The sequence below is a fragment of the Berghia stephanieae genome, chromosome 12 (genome assembly GCF_034508935.2).
Source record: "Berghia stephanieae isolate SIO BIC M18660-M18661 chromosome 12, UCSD_Bste_1.3, whole genome shotgun sequence".
NCBI lineage: Eukaryota > Metazoa > Mollusca > Gastropoda > Nudibranchia > Aeolidiidae > Berghia > Berghia stephanieae.
In genome coordinates, this window is record NC_088371.1 from 27,118,494 (window position 1) to 27,144,879 (window position 26,386).

Here is a 26,386-nt window from a genome sequence, read left to right on the forward strand (position 1 = left end):
TGAAAGTAGTACTGTCTGTTCCATAAGTTAATATTATTGTAATGTAAGTGGTCATCTAGAATTGGTGTTATATTACATCACGAAAATGCAATACTTTGCGTCTTAACCCTAAAAAAGGGGAATCCCCGTCCAGGTAGCCAATTTTACAGCATGCAGCTGCTGTTGTCAGTCACTTGCTGGGTTCCAGCAGTATAACTAAGTGATCCGATTTTATGAAGAAATAAACAGCAGTGCTATGGTAGAGAACAGTTTATATTAACCGGACTGAGACCGATTCCTGTTCATTTAAATCAGCATTTGATTAGTTGGCTTATATAAGGAAAAGAAATAGGACTAGTTGAAAAGTTTATTTCAAACGAGTTTTGATCTTAAGCAAGCTGATTTTATCTGGACTCCACTGTACGTAGACTGCATATGTTTGAGTCAAAGCTCACGGGCAATAGTAAACAACAATAGTAGCCACTCACTGAGAATTAATGAGTACTGTTCACCTAAAATGGCTACCTAAAAATGACTATAAACTTTTTCATGATGTCATCATCCAATATACAGCATTATCACAATCATTTGTGGAAGTTGAGCGCTATATAAATAACTTTATGATTATTATTATTATTATTATTATTATTATTATTATTATTATTATTATTATTATTATTATTATTATTTAAAATCTAGAAATATCTACTACGCTCTTTGATTGTCTAATACGTTTTGTTTGTGATGTAGATGGTAATCTTGGTGGTGATGTTGTTGAATGTGACTAGATGATGATTATTATTGTCATTGTATTGATGGAGATGGATGTGAGCATGGATCATAAAGTAGAATTTTGCTTTGTTTTATTTTTGTTAGTCTAGTTTTGGGAGGGGTGGGGGGGGGGGGGGGGGGGGGGAGTTCTGTCGTTTATTTCTGTCTTCATTTTTTTTTTTTCTAATTTTTTAAAATTATTAATTTGGTACTTTATTAATATATTTATATTTTCTCACCTCCCCGTCCCCCTGCAGGTGAGTGCTGCAGTGGGAGACTCTTGTCAAAAATTGGCAAACCAGTCAGAACCCATGGACCTCAAGCTGAATACCTCCATATCTGTCCAGTAAGTGATGTTCTGTTAAATTCCAATCAGTTGGTAAAGAAATGTCTTTCAAAGCTTCAAGTTTTATGAAGACCGAGTTTATCCAATTTCTGTAGCATTAAATGGACAGTAACAACTATCTGCTACCCTTTGGAAAAGATGCTAGTCTTATTACAGGACAGAATGGCGAAGACTTGTGGCTCATGTTGGGCACCCCAAGGGGCAGCCTAAGTAAGTAAATAAGTAAGCTAGTCTATTGAAAAGTGATTCCTGCTGATTTCTGATCAGAATTGAATGGAACTCTTCTCATGGTGTCAACTTTCTGGATTATGAGAAGGCCTTCAACATTATTAACAGAACAATATTGTGGAAAATTCTGGCACATTATGAAATCCCTGAGAAGTTGGTAAACCTCATCAAGGAAATGTATGAAGGAACAAGTTGCAGGGTGTACATCAGCTTACTTACAGCTTTGAATTTAAGACTGGTGTCGAGCAGGGATGCTTACTCTCACCATTCCTGTTCATCCTTGCCATTGATTGGCTAATGAAGGAAACCTCCAAAGGGCGAAGAAATTGGATACAGTGGACCCCCTGGACACAGTTGGGTGGTCTGGATTTTGCAGATGATCTGGCTCTTCTGTCTCACACCAAGGACTAGATACAAGCAAAAACCACAATTCTAAAAAGCCTATCGGAATCCAGTGGTTTAAGAATTCACCCTGCAAAGTCAAAGGTCTTGAGGATTGGTACGTGTCAAAGGGAGCAGATCAAAGTAAAAGATCAGGAACTTAAAGATATAGATACTTTCTGCTGTCTTGAAGTATTATAGACAAAGATGTAGACACAGAAGAAGAGATGAAAGCATGGATTGGAAAGTCAAAGGCTGCATTCAAATCTTAAAGCTTATAGTTTTCAACTCAAACGTGAAGTCAGTCCTACTGTATGGATATGAAACTTGGAATGCATTGCAGACATGTATAAGGAGGATACAGATTTTTATAAACAGGTGCATGCATAAACTACTCAGATTAAAATGTATGGACAGGATTAAGAATGAGGAAGTATGGAAAAGAACACAGCAGAAACCAGTGGGAGAGGAAATAGGAAGAAGACGATGGAGGTGGATTGGATACCCCTTAAAAAGAATGACTCCACTATAACAAAGAAAGTATTGGACTGGAACCCTCAGGGCAGAAGATCAAGGGGAAGGCCACGGGGAACATGGAGAAGAGTTAAAGAAGCTGATATACAAAGAAGTGATAAGAGATAAAAAAGTTAGCTCAAGATAGAAAGGGATGGAAACTGTCTGTGGCCATACCCTGACCCAGGGTGAAAAAGGCAATGATGATGAATGATCAGAATTGGGTGGACAATCTCTTTGATGTGAGGCAGGTGCTTTACCAACTGAGATATTGGGACCCCCAATATTTTATAAATTTAATGATGAAAAAATATTATAAGATTGCATAAACTGAATAATGAAAAAATCACTAAAATTAAAAATCATGCCTAGAGAAATGAACAAAAAGTGTTTATTTTCTTAGCTTGACTGAATAATGAACAAAATGTTTATTTTCTTAGCTTTACTGAATGATAATCAATATTGCTATTATCTTACCTTGAAAAAATGAACAAAATAACAATTGTCTTTCCCAGCAGTGAGAATGGAACCAGTGGATTGTCATCCCCCACCTCCCCCAGCAACTCAGAGCCCCCCACCAGTCCTGCAGGTAAAGAGTTTTCACCTCACCCATGATGATTTGTGTCTTTTAAGCCCTATAGATACATGCACATCTTTGCAAGGTCTGACAGCTGAGCACAATTTTAAGCTTATTATCTGGGTGGGGATCCTGACCTCCCATAGTGGGCAGGGAGGTACATGCTCTGTCTTCTATCCTCCCATACCCGTTTCCCAATTGTGTCCTGTCATTGTCTTGGAATGAGATTACTTAGTTTTGTCCTGATCCTTGCCGGAGCTCCTTGGCTGGGAGGGAAACAGTCGAATGTATAGTTATAGTTTTGGGAGATGATATTTTTTTCCTTGTAAATCATCTCTCTGTTATGTATTGTATTATGTTTAGTTTACATATTATATTATATTATATAATTGGTAAAGATTTGAGTGTATTCCTCTTAGTTGGGACCTGTGCTTGTGTCTGGATGAGACTTTTAGGTGATCTCAACTAAGTACATTGGTGGTATGCTCTTGGAATCTACATCTGATCCCTATTTGTTCCCAGTTCCCCTATGTCTTACTTTTTCTTGGGTGCTTTAATTGTAATTCTATAACTCTTTACTATCCCATTTTCTTCCTTTTTACTGGCGCTGATATAACCTAAATGTGTTGCAAGCGCCGTAAAACCCTTAAAAACAAAAAACAAACAAGCTTATTATAACGTTATAATTGTCAATATTTTGCATTGTTTTGAGATGACATCGATTTGAGAGTGTTTCCATCTCAATAGTTGAGTCTTTTAACAATTTGGTTTGTCAGATTTGTAGATGAGTAAACCTAGGGCAAGTTGTGTCAACAGTGTGCCAAAAAGGCATTTTCATATTCTTCTCTTAAATTGTATGATTTTTGACATATGAATCAATTCAAGACTATTTTTATTATTATCATTATTATTATTATTATTATTATTATTATTATTATTATTATTATTATTATTATTATTATTATTATTATTATATTATTATTATTATTATTATTATTATTATTATTATCGGCACTTTATAAAAATGGGGACAGTGGATATGTGATTTTTGATCATTTTATAACCATTCTTCAGTTATTTCTTCTACATTGTTTCCGTTCTAATTCATTGTGTTGATTACCTATGATTTGATTTGATTAAAAAAATTCTCTCTCTCTCTCTCTCTCTCTCTCTCTCTCTCTCTCTCTCTCTCTCTCTCTCTCTCTCTCTCTCTCTCTCTCTCTCTCCTCCTCTCCTCTCTCCCTCTCTCCCTCCCTCCTCCCTCCCTCCCTCCCTCTCTTTTTTTTTTTTTTTTTTTTTTTTTCAGCTATTGAAGGCCCAAGTCCTGTGTACTTGAACCAGTCAATTCAGGAGGAAAAACAGGTGAGATTTTTCTTAGCTTTTTGTAATCCAAGCCATCCGTGTAGCTTTGTGTGCTGTAATCTTAGCAATCCCGTTCTAACTCAATTGAGAAATGAGGCCCATCATTTCAAAATGGTATTGTGTGCGGCTATGTGGTCTAGTGGTATGACACTCCCTTTCGAATCGGACAGTCTTGGGTTTGAGCCTCACTTGGAAAAGGCCCCTTACTCACATTCTCTCAACAAACTCAGTTGTGAAATGAGTACCTGACTGTTAACAGCGTTGTCTCTGGATAAAAATTGTATTATCGCCTAACAGATGTCATGTCACGTTCTACATGTTACGTGTTGCAGTTGGTCAGGAACACTTTGTAAAGCGCTTTGAGCACGTTTAGTGGATATTGTGCTATACAAAAGCTCAAGTTTAAGTTAATGCCAAAATGGAATGTTAATATTAAAATGACCAGAAGTGCGTATATTTTTTAAAATATTTTTTTCTTTAATAACACATGGGGGTCCCAATAGTTTAGTTGGTTAAGCACTCGGGTTTCACAAACAAAGGGACTGGGATTGATCCTAGGGGATGTCTAGATTTCAGCCAGCAGTGATTGGGTAGCTGGGTCTATTAGATTTGGTGGAAAGTAGTAATAACAAGAAATGAAGTGAGTAGAAAAGTGCTAGAGGACCAAAGAGAATAAAAAATTGGCGGCGATGGAAGTTCGAATCCCACCAAACTACTGTTATGACAACTTCGCCTGGCCGAGAAAGGGTTGCTCTACAAGCGACACCATCCACCACTCCAAAAAAAAAAAAAAAAAGTGGTGGCAAGCGTATTGTCCATCTTGAGTTCGTCTCCTTAGATCTTGAGGTCATGTGTTCAACTCACCAAAGCCGCGAAGTTTGTAAGCCAGCAAAGTAGTGCGACTCTGGGGTCTAGTGTTCTGACACTTGCCTTCAGACTGGAAGATCCAGGGTTGTTGTTGTTATTATTATTATTATTATTATTATTATTATTATTATTATTATTATTATTATTATTATTATTATATTATTATTATTTATTATTATTATTATTATTATTGTTATTATTATTATTATTATTATTATATTATTATTATTATTATTATTATTATTATTATTATTATTATTATTATTATTATTATTATTAATCAATATTATTATCTAAATCACCATGACATAATACCAATTTGATCCGATGGATCACATGTTTTAACAGTTTCAAATGCTTTAACATAGCTGTTATTGCTGTCTTGGTGAAAATGGTTACATTGAATTTTATTTGTATTTTAGAAAATCTGAATTTTTGCCAGAGATAGCAGCAAAATTAGAAAATGAGAATAGAAAGATTTAAAGTATTTAAAACTGATGTTTTCTTCACATCATCTGGCAGTTTAGTTGTTGGAAGTAATTAGATTTAACTGATAAACAGTTGGAAAGGTTATTTTTCTTCAGATTTTTATAACCTCAACGCAAAGAGAGATATACAAGAATGTATTTGTAGAAATCTGAAAATCTATATTTTCATACAATTTCCAAAATTGACCTCGGTCAAAAGTTGGTCCACCAACATTTGGACAGTTTCCCCATAATGCCACACATTTAATGTCTATGATGTGTGAATGAGGCAGTACGGGAAAGGTGGTATAAGGAGATTTTATTTAAAGTGCTGCAACTCCAAACTGAGAGCCCACCTCAAGACTTCACAATTTTTTATCTTTTACTTAATTTTTTTTTTTTTAATGGATTATGAGTTGTTTGGTTTTTGAATAGTATGTCTTGACAACTTAACATACGATATCAACCCAGGAATACAGGCAGTTGATACCAAAGACGACCAAAGCTACGAATCTTCCCTCAACAGCCATCCATAGCGCACCAGTGACGTCACAGCTGACCAATCTGGCAATGTCTCCTTCAATCATGAGCAGCATTCAGTCCATTGTGTCCACCGACAGCATTGAGACTTGCTCTTCGAAAATTATTAAAAAACCGTCCCTGTTTACCAGAATGAAAAAGAAACTTTCCCTACATTCCCAAAATTCCACTGTGGATACGGATACTCATGACACCAAAACATCCCTTCCAGTCAATCAAAAATCAGATATGGAAACAGTGGAAGAGAAAGGGCTGTTGGCAAAAAATGACATCTCATCAACAATGGCACAGATTCATCCGATGACAAAATATGAATCATCTAACATTTTCTCCGCCGGTCCCAATGAACTGGCCCAAAAATGGAGAAAGGAGAAAAAGAAGACCAGGAAGAAAGTAAGGGCCAAAATTGAAGGGGCAGCAGAAGGCAATGAGGAAACGGACTCTGAGAAAGAGGAGATGAGAATTAGAGGGGAAGAGAAAATCAGGAGAAAAAAAGACAGAAAGAAAAGCAAAGTAATGCAAGAAGCAACGGGTAATTCAGTCATCAGTGCTGAGGAAAGTTGGAATGACTGTCGGGAATCTGTGGAAATAAACTCTGTGTCTAAAGACAAGAAATATAATTATTATCTGTCTTCCCCTGGTAGACATGATAGGCTCTCTGTGCCAACACTCTCCTTCTCTCCACTCACTTCTACAATGCCATCAGCAATCGCAGCAACAACATCGACAGACAAGAAAAAACTGTCCTCATCCGATGATCCAAACCAATATCTGTGTCACATCTGCAAATCACTTCCTATTTCACCACACTTGTCCTTTCGCATCTGCGTTCATGGTAGCCAAAACAATCCAAAATCATTAAGTGAGATGAAGATAAATGAAAATGGTGACAATGAACGTCAGTTCAATCCTCCACCACCACCGCCACCACCACCACCGCCGCCACCACCATCCTTTTCCTCCTCTTCACCTCCTGTCCTTTTGCCTGCATTTCAACAGTTACCATCTTTCATTTCCTCACCTCAGTCTTCAGTCTGTGATCATTTTCCAAACGCTAAACCTCAATCAGAAGCACAACAAGAAGAAAAAGAACAACTGCAGCAACAACAACAACAACAAAAACAACAATTGCACAAGAAAGGGCCAAATCTTAGGTCACCATCTTTGGCACCACAGTCACTTCTAGAACATAAGCTGTCTCAACAACCATCTCCATATTATCGTCAGCCACGTCGGTCACCTCCTCCTCCCCCACCCTTTCAAAAGCTTGCACAGTCATGTCTTCAATCATCGACTTCACAGCCATCACCACCACAGACACATGACCAATCTTACATCACAATCACTTCCTCTTCTCCTCCTCCTCCTCCTCCTCCTCCCCCCCTTCTTCTTTCATCTCCTATTCCATTACCAGCTTCACAATGCCAAAGTCAATCTACAGTTTTGCTGCAAAAGCCATCACCGCCACCACCACCACCACCACCTCCACCACCACCACTACCTCCACCGCCTCCCCTTTCATCATCATCACAACTGCCATTATATTCTTCACAACAGAAGGAAAATCTGATATTGAAAAGCCTTTCAAAAAATAAGCCAAATTTCCCTCAAGATTCATTTATGAAAGGGAGCAAAGAAGAAATTTGCCAAAACTCTCTAGACTTTTACAATGCAACAACTTGGATACACTCAGCTAACAACAGACTAGATCAGGAAAAAATTATGTTGAATCTCAAATCTACCTCTCATGTAAGACAACCAGGGATATTCTGGGATAAGAATAACAAAGTATGGGTAAAAATAAAGATGGATGGGGACAAGACTGCATTGGACTTTAAACCGTTACTCACCCATGAAAACAGCAGTGATGAGAATGTTATCGAGATCGATGAATTGAAAAAGTCCATCAGTGTGACGTGTCCTTCCAGGGGGTCCTCTAGCTCGGTAAAACAAAATGTTGGTGGTGACAACAGAGATGATAAAGATGGGGTTAAAGAATTGGCCCATAGCTACACGAATAGAGGGTCAATAAAATCCCAGCATGCAAGTCTTGTTGATTTGAAAGAAAGCAGACAGCATTATTATAAAATTAGTTTAGAGGATGGCAAGGAACTGATTACCTCTACAGTCTCTCCAAATTATGGTGAATGGGACAGGATGGGAGTGGAGGATAAGGAGAAGGAAAACCCGTCTAGCTTTGAGAGAGAGAAATTTTCCTGTAATCGTTTATACCAAAGTGGTGCGAAGACTAAGTTGATGCTGGTGAAATCAGGGGTCAAAGGTGAAGAGGATTTGGAGGAAGCTGTAGAACAAGAATTTGGTTCCAAAAGGAGTCTGAAAGAGTCAAGCCATGGTCAACAGAAAATGTGTCACCAGTATAAGGACAACAGTGTGGCATCTGTTAACAATGAAGATGTTCAGAAAGGAAATAGTTGGAGAGACTATGATGCTCCAGTTAGGGACTCACCTAATAATGTCGCAGTGCCCTGCGTAGATAAGAATGTACATGGGAAGGAAAAGAAAATTAATTTTTCTCCAAAAAATGAAAGCATAGAATTCAAACATACAATGCCAAGCGACGAGGGGAGTCATTCAAGAATTGGTGCAAAAATTGACAATTTTGGTAACCAGAATAAAGGTTTGTCGCATTTAAAACAACCATCCATGTCATTATTTGGCCGTGTGAGTAAAATGATGCCTGACTCATCGTCTCTCGGTTTTGGTTTGGCTAAAGGAAATCTCTGCGGCCCAAAGAATTTCATGTCTGGTTTGTCAGTTTCTGAGGAAAACCCAGAGCTTGCATCAAAAAACAGCAGTGAAGGACTCGCTCCACCTTTGCCGAGGGCTGAATCTGTTTCTGATGGTGATGACTTGATTGAGCAAAATAATGAAACTGGTATCACAGAAGGCTGGGGATGGACGTCGTTGATTAATCGTCTTCTGGCAGGTGGGAGAGGAAAAGGAGGAACAACTCAAGTTTCTCCATTGCAACGTTCATCGTTACCCTTGGCAGCTTCAAGTCTCAAATCACCAAATCACCAGGGCTCATCCGTAGACAGCCTGACCAATGAGGGCAATAAGTTTGAAGAGGAGAGTGAAACCCACATGACTAGTTATTTATCAGAATTGTCTTTAGCCACTTCCAAAGTTGAACAAGATGGCATTGAGGTTAATGAAAGTAATCTCCCTTTGGTTGGGAATGGACAAACTCTCTTTAATTCAAGTGGCAATGAGCTGTTGTCCAGTGCTGATAATGAGGAGATGTATGAAGATGCGTTGAAAGAACGGAACAGTCCAATGGTCATGAATTTGCATTATTCATCTGCTTTTGTTGATTCAGAAGGGACTAAAACAACAGAAGAAACACTAATAGCTACAGGGGAAGAACTCACAATGCCACACGAAGATCAGGAAGAAAGAGAGAAGCTCATGTCATCCCAGGCAGTTAAAAGCCAGGCATCAAATGACAGTTTAAGGAGAAAGAATTCAATGTCCCTTCAAAATGAAGAGATTGCCACACCTGTCATTATGAATCAAAAATCTGCAAAGCGTAACATGAGTCGGCAGGAAAAGAATGAATCGAATTTTAAAGAAAAAATATTCGAAGACGTTTTGTCTGACATCAAATCCAAGGGAACCTCAACATTGAAAAAAGTGCAGAATGAAAAGGTTCTGGGGAACCCATCAAGTCCGTGTACACGTCCTTGTCAGAGAATTTCGTCTTCCTTGTCTCAGCCAGACGACACATCAGCACCATTGACAACTGAGGAAGATGGGGGTTATCACATCCATGATGCTATGCTGTCCAGACTGCAATCGTTAGTGCCAGTTATAGAGCGGACTAAGAACCACCAGAATAATGGGGGTAATGGTCAAGCATCCAGTGGACATTTGACCAAAGGCAGGAAATTAAAGAACAGCTGGGATTCTCTGAGTCAGAGTAGTGAGGCTGATTTGTCTGGGGCTGGGGAGAATGACAGTGAGGAAAACAGCCTGGCTGAAGATTATTCTTTAGAACAGGATGTGAAAGAAATAAGAAAGAAAGTCGATGAGTCCAAACCTATGCTCGATTTACGTACATCATTGGCTGTCAGACGTGAAATGGTCAAAGATGATGACAGCCCTTCCATGGGATCCCTTGAAAATAGTGAAGGATAATTTGTTTACCGTCAGATAATAACAAACTGGGTGATTTTGATATTCAATTTCAAATTTATGACAGTGGTATATTGTTAACATTGTGTAATGACTGTAGTTAATCATCAATAGATAAGTGATGAATAAATGAATGCAGTGCAAGGAATAATGACATTGTCAGGACTGGGGAAATTGTGTCATTTTCCAAGGTTGTCGTTATTGATGAATTGATCTAAAATTGGTGCAAACACCTTAAACGTGAATTATAAACTGCTATAAGCTGTGCGTACTGTAAAAGGTAATGTACAAAACTATAACTATAATGAATATGACTAATTCAAAGAAGAACAGAATACCAAACAGGGAACGTCTGTGCTCAGAACCTGTCTTCAAACCAATAACAAAAACAGTAAAAATGTTACAGTCCACTCCGGATAATCGCAACATTTCCCAAGGAATGGAATTCATTCTAAATAAAATTCACTGTTTAATTGCAACAAAGTTCAGTTAATCGCAACAAAATTTTCGCCCTCAAAAAGTGGTAAATTCGATAAATCAATCAAACAAAATATCATGATTAAATTTCATCATGGAAGAAATCGTGACAGGTTGAAAAAAATCGAGATTGAACGGGATTTAGTGCTACAGCAATGTTTCACCACTTTATTAGAGGCAGAAGAGGGCGGCTCTTTACAGTATGTGTTTGTGATGTCATCTGTGGCCATCAAATAGGAGGCGAGGGGGCTGAGCATAATCTTTACAACAGGTAGACAATGATAGTTATAAAGAGAGAATGAGTGATATCCTTTGTTTTGGATTGACAACTGTGCGTTGTGACCAATAATTTTTGGTTAGAGCTTTTTTTTTGTCTCTCATCACGGTTAATCTCTTTGACTCTTACAAAGGTTGAGAACAAAAGAGTGAAAGTGAATCAAATCTGAAAAAGATGTTGACTTGCATCAAAGCTGCTTTTGCTTGACAAAATCTATACAGGGTTGCCATATGGTTTTTAATTCAATCATATTGCTAAGCCTGTGGTGGACTAAGAACAATGTTTACAACTGGTTTGAGTGTACCATAAATGTGTAAAATGTTGCAATCGTGGACTAGAAACTCAACTTCGGTTAATCGCAACTTCAGTTAATCGCAACATTTTCACTGATCCCAAGGTGTTGCGATTATCCGGAGTGGACTGTAATACATTACTTTAAATCCAGGCACAGGCAGAATGTATAAACGTTTGTACTGTTTTTGTTGTTGGCTCAAGAGGGATTTTGAAACTGAAATGTTCAGTGTTTGTTTTTGTTTTGTTTTTGTTTTTTAGAGCTGTTATATTCATGTTTGTACATGACATTTTGCAAACACCATAAAACCCAATAAAACAGGCATAAAAAGCAACATCAACAATTTAAAAAACACTCCATAAAAAAGACCCCAACAAAACAACTGAACATACGAGGGCTCTTTCATAATTAACCGAAAAATGCCTGTAAAATCCGCGTTTTTTATGCTATCAACAAAATTCTTGCACGTGTTCATACCTTGACTCGTCCTTCATTTCTCTACGTAACAGCCAAGTCTGTCGACACACTTCTGCCAACGCCGCACCATGGAATAGATACCCTCTCAGAAGAAATTTCCGTCAAGGTTTTTGTAGCCATTTCCGCACATGGTCAACAAGCTCTTCATCGACATCAAAGCGCTTTCCTGCCAGCTCACGTTTCAGTGGCCCAAAGAGGTGATAATCAGATGGTGCGAGGTCTGGACTGTGTGGTGGGTGTGGCAAAATCTCCCATCCATATTTCTCTAGCCAACCTTGCGTCACTCGTGCTGTGTGGGGTGTAGCGTTGTCGTGTTGCAAAATGACCCCGTTGGTCAACTTCCCTGGGCGCTTTCTGCGAATGGCCTCCCTAAGCTTGTCAAGAGTTTGGCAGTACCTTGCAGCATTGATTGTTTCTCCAGGTTGTAAGGTTTCGAACAGAATAACACCACGACTGTCCCAGAAAACAGTTCCCATTATTTTCTTTGCTGACCGCATGACTTTGAATTTCTTTGCGACAGGTGAGGATGGATGTTTCCATGTCATCGAATCTTGCTTTGTTTCTGGGGTGCAATGGTGCAACCAAGTCTCATCACCGGTGACTATGCTGTCAAGAAAAGTCACATCGTACCCTAGAAAGTCTCCGCCGGCGTTGGCAGTATGCCCGTGAACCCTGCGTGAGCTCTTGCTTCTTCTCAAAAGTTCCCTGCAGATGTCCAATCTTTGTTCTTTATGATTGTCTGTCAATTGCTTAGGAACCCATCTTGCGCTGACTTTTTTGTAGCCAAGTTCATCAAATACAATTCTATGGGCAGAAGTTTCCGAAATTTCAAGACTGCTTGCGATTTCATGAAGTTTCAACCTCCTGTCTTGACGAATAAGCTCATCAACTCGCTTCACAGTGTCTTCTGACGTCGCAGTTATCGAACGCCCTCTCCCTTCCCTGTCTGTCAAGTCGGAATGGCCGGCTTCAAACAAATTACACCAGTGATAGACTTGTATACGGCTTATAACATGCTCACCATATACACTCTGAAGTTCTTTATGAATTTCGGTAGGATTCAGACTTTTGGCATTCAAAAAACGTATGACAGCTCTGATTTCCTCCTTTGACCAAGTTTCAAGGTGGGCCGCCATCTTTAAAATCGTCTAGAAATTCATTGTGCAAAATGATGCACTTCATAATTTCTGGGAATATCCGTAAAGAAATAAGGAATATCATGTCGTTTACAGAATTAAAAACTCTCCACTGGTTGCTGAGCAATGGGCATTTTTCGGTTATTTCTGAAAGAGCCCTCGTATTTACAGATGCATTGTACTCCTCACAGGCGTTTATTGCTTTCAGTTTAGTTCGCCAGGTAAATCTAGCCAGTCAAGTGATGATGAGTCATAGCTTTACACTGAGAGAGGGAAACAATTTTTTTCGCAGTTTTGATCGATTTTTTCTGAATTTCAAACTAATGTAGTATTGCCGTTATTAAGTGTATCGAAAATATTTTTATACTACCAAACAGTTTATTAACAGAGTTTCCATTGATTATTTAATCATTATTATGATGTTGTTAAAAAGCAAGAGGAATAACCCATGAAATTGATACATAAATTTAAGTGAATTAAAATTTTTAAGAGAATATTTTAACATGTTCAACACTTAAGATTTAAAAAAAAAGTAATGGAAATGATGTTGAATATCTGTAGAATGTAGACATATAAATTTTATACCAGTAGATTGGGGTGTTTTTGAGATATCAATTCACCTGTACGTAAAAGTCAGGATTTTGAGTAAGGTAAAACTGAAATCCAATCACAGCATTGTCTTAATAGACATTTTTTTAATAAACCAGAAACATAGTCAAATGTGATTCACTTTTATTTATCCCAGAATCAACGAATTATAAGAATTCCATTAAAAATTGTAATATAAGGACATTCATTTAAAGACAATCAAAACCACTAAGAAAATCTTAAAGAGTTCTTATAATTTTCATAACCTTATTTTGAGATATCCATGCCCATTACTTTTTTTTATCTACTTGACTTGCACCTCTTTTAATTTGTGTGCCATATAGACTGCATATGGCACATCACTGGTGATAGATTAGGATCATATTCACTTCATTAAGTATTGTTTCTTGTTCAGAGTTTTCTCATTGAACCAATGCATCGCATTTCTCTAAATTATGTACCAGTGAGATACATTTCTCACAAATTGAAATGTTTAAATATGTCAGAATTTCTCATTTATATTTATAGACAATTGTTGATAAGTCTAGAGTCTTTTAATCCTCTCAGCACGGCTCTGTACTCTTTCACAACAAATTCGACATATTTCATTTGTACTGGTGTGATGACCGTCTTCAGTGTGTCTCTCCATAACCTGAACAGAACTTAAATAAGTAAATTTAAGAAATATCTAAAATTTCCGCTTAAATTCAATGAAAGCAAACTAAATAAATGTCTCTTATAATCACTATCTAGTTTTATTATTGGGTTTCTAAAATATCATGAAATATTCTCCTCTTTGTTGGTAACAAAAATAATTATTGAGATTCCTTTCCACACCCTCTATTCTTAAATCCCTGAATCTACATAATAAAGTATATATCATATGAAAGATAATTTTATCTACTTTTCTCTGATCCCTCACACTTGATGGTATAAAGTGTTGGTTTGGTATTTTGAATTTTTAAATATTTCCTAAACTTATAATTTTAATATTTATTTCATAAAAAACTCTGATTTTTCAAAAGAGCAAAACACAAACTTATCATTTAATGATGTAAACAAAAATAATTGCGTCTTGTAGAGGAAAAGCTGGTCTTTGTATCCATATATGTTTGAAAATTATAAAAAAGATGCTGCGTCTACAACAGGCTGAGAAAATTGAGCATTTTGATGAAATTTCTACTACTCTCTGCCTGAGAGAAATTCAAAGCGATGAGATTTACCTGCAGACATAATTTATTGCCAGTGCACCCCGTCTTGACAGCTGTTATCACTGTGGTTGACGGTGGATTGTTTACATTACTTGACGGTAGCCAGTGAGGGAAGAAGTAACTAAACTGAAAGTTTGGGCCCTATTTAAACGGCTGTGTCCTGAAGTGTGAGAGTTAAGTACCATCCATGGACATTTTGCTATGAAATGTCTCTATTTGTCATTTTCACATCATATATTATTAATCTGGTGCTGTTACAGCAAGAGGACATACATACGTTACAATTGACTGATTTTTTAAAAAGTGGCACAATAAAATCCTTATCGTCTATTTTTGTTGGTGTGTTTTTAAAAATTTTTTTTGTTACTTTGTTTTGTTTTTTGTTTTTTAGGGTTTTTTAAAAATAATGTTATGCTGTTAGCAAAGTTTGAGAGCTTTTAAAAACAAAAAATTGTCTTTTGAACCTTTTAAAAAAATTTGATCAGGTTTTTAACTTCTTGTGCGCATTTCATTCTTTGAAAAATAGTTATTTACCTTTCCAAAGTTGCGATTAACATTTGATAAATATTATTTGGCAAGTTTGAGGTTTAAGGGTTTGTTTGAAAAATTGAATCAATCTTTTTAAAGTTTTGCCATTTGTTTGTATATATTTTTACTTTGAAACATTAGGAATTGATTTTACTTATACTGTTCAGAAATTCTTTTTTTTTTAATGAATTTTATGCTGAGTTTCAAACACTGGAAAGTATAGGGTTGACCGTTAAAAAGAAAGAAAAAACAAAAACAAAAAGGTGTAAGCTGTTGATAATACAAATCTGAAATCTGTTTATGATACAATTCCAGACAAAGGAAAGAGAGAGAGAGAGAGAGAGAGAGAGAGAGAGAGAGAGAGAGAGAGAGAGAGAGAGAGAGAGAGAGAATTCAATTAAAATGAGCTTTTCTTAACTGATGATCTAGCCTCAGACTTCCAGGATGTCAGGCAAATTAGCTTTCCATTTGTTCTCACTTAAGGTGGGTTGATGTTTTTTTGGGTTGTTTTATATGAATTTTTCATGTCTTTTTATCTTCTGCTCAGTCTGTCGCTATTTCATAAACTACTTTCCAGATCACTGTCCTTGAAAAGAATATCATGTCCATGAAAACGCATATATTTTATGTCTGTGACTAATGAAACATATATTATTTACAACATAAAGGGAAAAAAATTTACAAAGAAACCTCCAATCACATTTTCTTTAAAGAAAAAAGGCATGCCAAGTGTTGAAGATTTTATGTTTGTGGTATTTTTTTGGGGGGAGTTGCTGTTGTTCAATAAAACACATGACCCATCCTCGTAAATTGATTGATTAGTTATTTATTTATTATTTGTTTTATTTTAAATATTTTCAGGACAAGAGACAAATGGAAAGCAATATAAATGGAGGCGACGGTGGTGTTGATGATGACGATAATGAGGATGATGACGATAGTGAGACTGACAGTGATAATTCACAATCTGGCAAAGTGATTCCACTACCAAGGTAACCTGGGGTTTTTGTTTGTTTTGCTTCTTAGAATATTTAAGACACATAGAGTCCTTCACCGGGAATATTATAAGTGCAATTTATTATTATTATTATTATTATTATTATTATTATTATTATTATTATTATTATTATTATTATTATTATTTCGTTCTAGCCCTTTTTACATTGATTAACCGATTCCATCAATTTTGACTCATCTATGACTGCCTTCCGATCATGTTTGTGTTTATCTGTTACTGTTCATCAGATTTACATAACTAGCCCGAAATCCGTCGAGGGGATGTGTCTCATATCAGCATGAGTTTTTGCTAAGATGTAGGTCAATCAGTATTTGAAGGATGAGTTTTCTGTTCAAATTTTTAAAGACATTTTCTCCAGAGTACGACAGTTAACCTGAAACATTGACTTTTTGTGCTGAATGAATCTTTTTTTTTTTATCCAATCGCAGGCATGACTCTCCCATGGCAAGCAAAGATAGCAGTCTGAAGGGATCAGATAAGGTCAAGGTGGAAAGTAACTATGTCAAAGGTCATGATGAAGAGGAGGATGAAGGCCATAATAACAAGGGGAAAGAGTAAGTGATTCCCAATTTCTTTTCTTTTTTTTCTTTTTTTTTTTCCACAAGGAAAGCAGACCTGTCACTTGTAATGACCTTCTAGCCCGACACCTTGCCTCAGACCTGTATATCAGTGGTTCTAGTCTCTTTGCAAGCAGCACCAAGTTGAGTCCTTGGAGAAGGCACTCTTTACTCACATTATCTCACTGTATACTTTGTATCTGACCAGTTACAGCGTTATCTCAAAGGACATTGAAATATATTTCCTCACATGCGGCTTGTATCATCCTGCATGTTGAGGATTGATGTTGGCTTGAGACCCCTTGTAAAGCGCTTTGGCACATTAGTGGATATTTCAGTCTAGCTGCGTCTTCCAATCCATCAGAATGCAAGAGGAAGCAGAACAACAACAACAATCCATCAGAACAATTTGGAACATAATGCACAACAGTGTCATGTCAGACTTCATTGTGTGGCTATGTGGTCTTATGATATGACACTAGCTTTCGGATCGGAAGGTCCTGGGTGTGAGCCTCACTCGGCGCATTGTTGAGTCCTTGGAAAAGGTTCTTTACTCACATTCTCACCATACTCCGTTGTACAATGAGTACCTGGCCGTTAAACAGTGTTGTCTGTTGGAAAAGCATTGTAATATCACCTTACAAGCGTCATGCCTCATTCTACATGTTAGATGTTGCTGTTGATCAGGGGCCCCATGTAAAGCACTTTGAGCACATTAAGTGGATATTGCGCTATATAAAAGCTCACTTAGATTTGAATTACTTTCATGCTTTATATATCTGTATGTTTAAAGTTTGGTTGGTTTGAATTACTCACTGTGTGTTTGTAGTATGAACAATTTCTTGTTGATCTCTGTATTACCTGGTGCTTGTCGATGGGAATGTATGAAATGTATTTCCAGTTATCTTGGATTAGATATGGTCTTTAAGTCATCAGGTAGTAGGAGTAACAGTTTGGGATATTGATCACTCAGTAGGTAGAGTACGCTTCACAAGCAATGGGACCAGTATCGGCCCCAGATACAGTTGAAATTTATTTTTTTAACCCTCCTTGTCCTCCTACCAGTGATTGGATGTCTTGGTTGTATAGATCTGGCAAAATAGTACTTTGCGAGAGACTAGCGTTCTATTCAAAGTGTAGCAAGTAATTTCCACTACAGAAACCAGGATAAATTCTGGCCCCATGAGTTTTATGGCTGTAAGGCTGTAGATAAAATTGCCAGTTATTTTTTAGCTTAAACTAGAAGAAAAAAAATCATTCAAAAATAACTGGCAATAAAGGGCTCTTTCTACCAGTTCTGCCAAAACTCACAGTGGATTTTGGCAAAGCTGGTAACAACGCCCTCTTTCCAGCGATGATAAAGGATAGCGAACCTAGTTTTGCGATTTAATTTGTTGTAGTGATATAAATAATGTGAGTATTGATATATCTATCATAATTGTGATATAAAAACATTTTTGTTTTCACCAGAGACGGCAATTTTTATGAAGAACCAGCTTCACCCATTGTTGGGCTGCAGAATGGAAAAGGGCAAGTCGCTGATAAAGATGATGGTGCTGACGGTGATGATGATGATGACGACGATGATAGCAATGACGAGGACAGTGAGAAAAACTTGTACACGGATACCCCCATCAACACGCCTGTCCATCAGCCTCCGCCTGGGACTTTGTATCAGGTAAAGAAATAGATGAATATTTGATTGTAATTGAATGGAAGATGGCAGATGGAAGTGTTTGTATGTATATAATAAATTTGCCAATTATTTTTTTTCTGATTCTTTATAGTTTACCAAGAAGGTATTTTTTTTGTTGGGCTTTTTTTTTGGTGAGAGGGGAGGGGTTGGAAAACTCAAATTTCGTCTCCAAGGAAATATAAATAGATGAATATTTTATTTTGGGTATATGGAAGATGGCAGATTGTACATAATAAAGACAATAATTGTGTGATGGTGGCACGTCTGAACGGGAATCAGTGGCACGTCTGAGCGGGAATCAGATCTGAGATTCGATCCCCAGTTGAGGAGGACTGGTTTTATTCTTGTATTTTTCTTTCTTGCTTTGTCTGGCACTACTTTACACGAAAAAGGCCAAAGGCTGAAACGTCATTTGTTTTGTGTTGTTCCCTTATTCCCTGATATATAAGTCACATTTACTCCCTTTATCTTTCTCTCCATCTTATTGGCTCATTTAGGCACCTTTAGTTTTTGGTTTGTCTGGCAATGTTTCATACATACTTTTTCCCCCCAAAAAATTGCGGATTAATTTTGATTGATTCTCATTAGTTTAACCACAAAACTATGGGTTTTGCCAGAGCTGCTAAGTCATTTGACAGTGAAACATAATATAATAATAATAACCAGTATTGTTAATGTAAATTGTTGTTTCTTGTTGGGCAATTTTTTACTATGATATTGGTAGCACAATGTTGGTTTGGATGTGAATATGTAGAAATATGACTGTGCTTAAAAAGTCATTTTATTTTTCACTTTATGAACCGAGGACAGGTCTATCTCAGAATTATAGTTAATTAAATCAAAAGGATAAGAATTTGTATATGAGCTGAACAATAAATAATCATATGGAAAGCCAACAACCAACTTCGGGGCATTTGTGTGTGTTGAACCCGTGACCTCAAGCAGTCGGGGAGAGTGGCTCAAGATAGACATAGAGTTTGAAACGACTTTTTGGGGGGTCGTGGATAGCTCATACTGTAGAGTCATGATCTCCCCGGCCAGGCAGTGTTGTCGTACCAGTAAGGTCGTGGGTTCGAGCCCCCATCGTTGCCGCAAAGTTTTTAGTCTCTGTTGTCTTCTGGCACTTTCCTACTCACTTCATTTCTTGCATATATAAGGAAGTGGTTTTGGAATGCTCATGGTCAGAGAATTTTTAGACTGTCTATTCTTGACTTTTCATCTCAAAACGATATTATGTCATGGCAAATCAAGTGCCAAAAAGTAAATTTAAAGTAAAAGTGACAAGAAAAGTAAGATTTTTGTTTTTGCCACTTGCCTTAAAAATCTATGATAATTGTCTTCAATAAGACGTCCATGTGTTCTTGTGATATGACACTCGCATTTGGATCAGAAGGTCCTGGGTTTGAGCCCCGCTTTGAGAGGTGCATAGTTGAGTCCTTTGAAAAGGTTTTTTACTCACATTCTCTCATTGTACTCAGATTAAATTGAGTACTTGGCCGTTAACAACTTTGTCTCTGTCAGAAAAAAATTGTAATATGGCCTAACAGTCATCATGTCTTATCCTACATGTTAATGGTTGTTGCTGAACCCCTTGTAAAGCACTATGAGCATGTTTTGTGGATATTGCGCTATATAAAAGCTCAAGTTTAAGACGTTTAATATCTAACCAAAGTTTTATATTTTTTTACTATAAATTCATCACAGTATAATAATGTTTTTAGGCAGTGGGTTACAAAATATAGAGTTTTAAAGAAATTATTTCGTTTTTTTGCTTTTTTTTATTTTAAAAAATGTTGAATCAGTTGTACTGTTGTTTTGATTGTCAGGTCCAGGCTACACATCGGTACACTGGAGAAGATGTGGATGAGTTGAACTTTGAACCAGGGGAGATTATCTATGTCATCAAGTTTGAAAATCCAGAAGAGCAGGTGGGGAGGCCTTTATCAATTATAAATGGAGAAATTCAATTCTGTTACCGATTCCATTTTTTTTGTTTTTATTTCCCAACAATAGTATTATTGTTGTTGTTGGTATTATTATTATTATTATTATTATTATCATTATTATTATTATTGTTGTTGTTATTATTATTATTATTATTATTATTGTTGTTGTTATTATTATTATTATTATTATTATTATTATTATTATTATTATTATTATTATTATTATTAGAGCAATATAAATGTAAATAATATTACCTAGGGCTAGATCATTCCTACAAGCAAACAATAAACACCAAACTACAACCAGTAATGCTGAGATCTGATTCTCATATGTGATGGGTTCGGTGGAAATTTCATTAAGGGCCAGAGAATTTTGGCCTCTTGAGTCAATAGTTGTCCATACACGTGCTATGTCTTTTATGTCCCTTTCTTTAAAAGGGGATTTTGTGTCCTTGCTTTGAAATGAAACCATGAGACTTGTATCATGAAAGTAATAATTTACAAAGCTGAATTTGACGGCTTTAAAAATTAACAAAAAACTAAATGCTGGAACGTTTTGGCTCTAAATCCTTCTTTAACCAATAACAGTGACAGTGAAAATGTTAATACATCATGGTAAAATAAGTAAGACTACAGAAAGTTCTTCATTTGTCTAGTCGTGAAATACAATGTCTAAAAGTAAGGAAATTAAAGCAGTCATTTGTTAACAAAAGTACCCGTGCTTGAACTTGAAAGAGCGAACTTTGAACTAATGGATAAACTTTGGTGTGAAAGGAAATAGACAAGTGGAACAAACTTTAGAGGTCATTGCTCTGAGTAGTTCATATCGCCGTTGTGGAAAATGCTTTTCCCAAGGAATGATTATCTCTAACCGGCATACAGAAATAAAGTGCATATGTATCAACGTATCTTAAATAAATCCAATAGAGCAGTGAAATTAGAGTGAAAAGTATGGTGAAGGAAGTGTGATGTATAAACATGATATATTAACATTTTAACTGTTTTTGTCATTGGGTGAATTAAGGTTTTTGAGCCTGAAATGTTCGGTGTTTAGTATTTTGTTCATTTTTGAGGCATTTACATTTATTTTTGCACATTGCTTTTTTACAGTCTTGGATCAATACCAGTCTTTTTGTGTGTGAAGTGAGTGCTCTACCAACTGAGCTTCCTGGATCCAACCTCACACTATGTATTTATATATTTATTAATTCATTCAATAAATGTTGACTTCTTTGTAATATTTTGTTTCCCTGTTCCCTTTTTATTTTATTTTGTTGGTAATATTTTAATCCTGTCTCCCCTTGAAGGATGATGGCTGGCAGATGGGCATCAAACAGACTGACGGAATCAAAGGGGTCTTCCCAGAAAATTTCACCAGAAAGATTTGAATAAATGGACACATGAAAACAACATCAGACGGACGTAATGAATGAATGGAGCAAATTTGACAATTGGAAATAGAACTTGTCTTGTCAAAATGTGGAATGTGCTGAAAATAATATATCTGATAGGATGACCTTTTGTTTTCTCCTTCTTTGTGGTTAATTGTTTCAGTTTATCCTAATCTAATTTTTGATACGATAGCAAATAATTAAAACTTTTTTTTTTGTGGTATTTTTTTTTTCTATTTATTTTTTAAATGTGACCAATTGCATTAATCTGGTATTTGTCGGAATGAATTTAAGAATGAAATTGAATTTAAAGATAAAATAATTTTGAAAAGTGGAAAGTTTGATGGATTTTTTTTATAAATCCATTCTCTTCAATAACTGGTTATTTGTTTTAACTCAGATTATATCAGTAAGATTATTCAATTATAAATGACATGTGACATGTGAACCCCGACATAATACTGATTTGAGATGACTGGTCATAAATGATCTTTCAGGATGAATGGTTTTTCAAATCTTTTTCAATATATCACAAACGGCACGCTTAATAAATTGTTTGACACCTTCAAATGGTAAATGAAATGAAGTAGGAAAAGATTAGAATAAATGTATAAGTAAATAATGATAATAACAATATGTACTGTAATACAGACCTCCCTACTTCTACAAAAAAATTCGTGGAATTACGAAATTTTGGCTCCAGTTTCAGAACTTCATGAGCATCTCTAAGTCATTAAAACTTATAGAAGATGTGGGTTGGTGCCAGAGTGCATAATTTGTAGGATTTTGAAGTGTTATTTAATCATTGTGAGGGTAAGTTGTTGATCTGTAAAGTTTAGTGTAGCGACGACTATTTTTATTTCCCGAAAACTATGAATTTTTAAATTTTGAAGTAGGCAGGTCTGTATAACGTGTTCAATGATTGTATGTGTGTTTGTATTACATTATTTGTAATCCGCTGCCTCAAAGTGATTTTATGACAGAATTGACAAGATGCTGAAAATTGAATCCACAACCAATAATTCCTTGTTATTGAGTTAAATTTGAACTTTTATTCTTTTTTTTTTTGTATTTTTTTTTGTAGAGAAGAATGAATGTCACGACTGCTTAAAACTAAAATTTGGCATTCCTGATCATTTTAATTTTAAATTTACTTTTTAGCATCCAATTCATCCTGGCTTTTTACCAGTTTGAGGTGGTGGGTTACTTTCAGGCAAAAATCTAAGTCTTCTCAAAATTTAGAAAAGAAAAAAAAATGTCATTCACTCACTTCCTATTTATATTCCAGTATAAACTTCTTCATCACAGGGTGACGACTTTTTGTTGTCAATAAAATATAATAAACAACCAAAGACGATTTTGTAAAATGTGTTTAAAATGATGAAGCAGCTGTTTTTGTTTTTTTTTGTTTTTGCATTTGTTTGTTTTCACAACTATTCGTCGTGAGTTGACCTAGTAGTGCCTTTATGATCCTGATGTTTGTTTTAATTGTTAACAATTTAGAAAATTTTGTATTTTAATATGATGAATAGAATTGATAGTCATTGATATTTGTAGAATTATTTATAGTTTATAATCACAGCTTTTCTACTTATTGGTGGGAATTCATTGCTTCTTAAAGTTTGTTGGGTTTTTTTCCCCGCTTAAATGAAACTCAAAATTATCAGTATTTTTAGTTTCTTTAGCGATCAAAGTATAGTCATAATGGCACTGAAATAACAAAAAAGTTACATTAAAAATCCTAACAGACAAGCTTTCATTTTTCATATTATTTGATAATCTGATCAATCGGTCAAATTAAATTTCTATGAGGAATTTCTGTAACAATTTTCCTTACTTTTATTTTCAAATGTATCTTCGGTTGTTTGACGTTATTTCTTTTGATTGCTTTTGTAATGTAATGGTGTTTGCTTATGCACATTTCTTTATCTCTGGTTTTCAATTGTCATAGGTGTTGATTTATTGGGTTTGTTGAAATATTTTATACTTTGATTTTTATGATCAAATTTTAAAATGGAGAGTTCGAACAAACAAAAGATTGCAAAGGAAAATGAATACATTATGAATATTATTTTGGGATGAATGAGATGTGTTGGAAAAGGGTGCTAATGTCAGTATGATCTCTTTGTTCCTTTTCAGTATTTAGATTCAGCTCATAACACTTCCATAACATGCCCATTGTATTCTTTATCAAACTTCCATAGCGCGCCATTGCTGGTTATCATGTTTTGTATCTTCTGCCGTCAACTGGTACAATGTTGGGGTACACCTGATGTATACAATTGAATTCCTGTCAAAGGGATTAAAATTATGAACATTTGATTTTTTTAATTGAAACATTTTTAAAGAAAATTTCCAGAAACCAACCAATGTTGTATTAAAAGGTCCTATTTGTAAAGTTTGACATACAAATAAAGGAAATGTGAACAGAGTTATAATTTCTATTCGTGGAGTTTAACATTTTATGATTTACTCCAGCTATTCTTTTGTCATTGATTTCTTTGTTTCTGGATGGTTTGACACCATGAAAATCGGGGGGGGGGGGGGGGGGGGGGGGGACTTGAACATTTATATAGCGCAAAAGGGACACTGATGAATAATGAATTGTATCCATAGCTCCAAAAAGAGACCCAAGATCTTTTGTTTTTGTGTCAAATTATATAAAAATGCCCACTTGTCACTGCCTCAATTAAATCTGTTCCTTGTCAATATTAATTTAAGATTCAGATTTCAAATCAAGACTCTTAATTTCTGTTTTTCTATTGTTTAGTTCACCCTGATATAGTACCAGGTTGAAATGGCAAGTTACATTTATTTATTTGACATTATCATTTATTGAATACTTTTGTTACAGAAATATATAAAAACAGATGCAAATATAAGAGCAATATTGAAATTTGGTGTAAATCACCAATGCTGTTTCTGATGGCGATTCAGTTTTTGTTGTTTGGCTCTCTGGTTGAAGATTTCAATATTTTGGATCACTAGAATGTTTTCACCGCGCAGCTCTATCAAAAACTGACAATAAAACAAATGACTTACCGTCCATTCTTATTGAGTGCATTTACATCCGTATACCCTTGTTGTAAATTGATATCAAAAAATAAAGTAAAAGGGAAAAGGAGGAAAACAGATGGTTGAGGAGGCAATACAGAGCAGTTTAGAAAGAAAAAAAACTTTTAGGATAGAATAAAATTGATTTCAGGACAAGAGATAAAATAATGCAATGGACAATTTTTAAAAAACAACTTTTAACCTTTTCAGAACCTAAATTGCACTCATTCTTTACCAGATCAAACAAACTCAAAAGTCATAAATTTGCTGTCATGAAAAAAAGCACCAGACTGCGTATTCAAACTTTGAAAAAGTTTGAATATTTTGTTTTTTCATATATTGTATTCACCCATATTTATACACACTACTTAACATTCCTTCATCTCTATTTTCATATCTCCTTTATATTATAATTTATTAATATTGCTATTATTTCTATTGATATATTATTATAGATACAGTTCTATGTATACATTAAATCTAAACTTTGTATTGACGTGATTGTCGTGAATGGTAATATTGGCAAACTATGTATAATAATTATTGATGTTTGTTTTAAATTTGATTATTTGATGTCTGGTAAATGGTCAGTAATTTCTATTTTCTCATCGTGACATGGTGGAGTGGATTTAGAAGTTAAGATAGAGAGGGGTAGGATGACTACAGTTGAGAGAGAGAGAGAGAGAGTGAGAGAGAGAGAGAGAGAGAGAGAGAGAGAGAGAGAGAGAGTTGGTCCTAAGAGGGACGGGAGTGTCAAAAGTTATTCACTATAACAACTGTTCCTGATTTAATCTTATGCTTACCTTTTCTCTTCAAAATTGTTTTTTTTTTTTTTAACTTAAAAAATTGGCTGCAATTACGACTATCATGTTTTCTTCTTAACAACGACAAAAGAATGTAGAATTATTGAAGTAGTCGATCCATTTTCCACACTAAAGTAACATTTTGTCTTGCCTCAAGGTCTCATCATGGACAAGTCTGTTTGTTTTTTTTTCAAATTGTACAGATCATTGGATGATTTCACTGCTAGGGACAAGTAGGTTCTTAGTCTAAATATAAAATTTAATCATTACTAACCAAGTTTTGTTGACGGTTGACACCATGTTGTAATGGTTGTTATAATGATACCGGTAATGATGCACATACTGGCTCGTGTGTTCTCATAGAATATCTTAAATCACAAGCACTGCTATGACTGTCAGTTTCAATACTTTTTTTTTTTAAAGAAAAGAAAAAAGAAAAAATATAAAAACGAAAGACATGAAATTAAATATTTTCAAAAAATAAAGATCTTGTTTTGATTAAACCATTGCTCTACCAGTTAGTTTACAAAGGAAAGAAAAAGGGTGGGGGGGGGGGGGGATTAATATAAATCAAATTATATTTTTTTTTAATTGGATAAAATCTAAAGTATAGACAGTGATTGCCATAACCAAATAGATGTTGGATAATACACATAGAATCCATGGATTCAGCTCCTTCTACAGAAATACGGATACAAATGAGTCTAATGAATGTACCAGTTCATTGTAAGAATGGAAATACTTCAGTA

The 26,386-nt window shown here is 35.5% G+C and overlaps 1 protein-coding gene across 2 annotated transcripts in view; it reads left to right on the plus strand.

Moving 5' to 3' along the window:
* LOC144958107 (myc box-dependent-interacting protein 1-like) overlaps positions 1–26,122 on the plus strand; it is a 103,832-nt gene extending 77,710 nt beyond the window's left edge. Inside the window, exons 9-17 of one of the 2 annotated variants that reach the window (XR_013642336.1) lie at positions 1,008–1,096; positions 2,734–2,807; positions 4,102–4,157; positions 16,034–16,164; positions 16,619–16,744; positions 18,218–18,425; positions 20,270–20,371; positions 21,697–22,417; positions 22,681–26,122. Coding sequence is in view for 1 of the 2 variants with exons in the window: in XM_078889765.1 (XP_078745891.1) it covers positions 1,008–1,096; positions 2,734–2,807; positions 4,102–4,157; positions 16,034–16,164; positions 16,619–16,744; positions 18,218–18,425; positions 20,270–20,371; positions 21,697–21,777 (867 nt within the window). In the remaining variant the exon portion in view is untranslated. Of the gene's footprint in view, positions 1–1,007; positions 1,097–2,733; positions 2,808–4,101; positions 4,158–16,033; positions 16,165–16,618; positions 16,745–18,217; positions 18,426–20,269; positions 20,372–21,696 lie in introns of both variants that reach the window. The other variant, XM_078889765.1, reaches the window with a different exon arrangement.
* Positions 26,123–26,386: the final 264 nt, after the last annotated feature.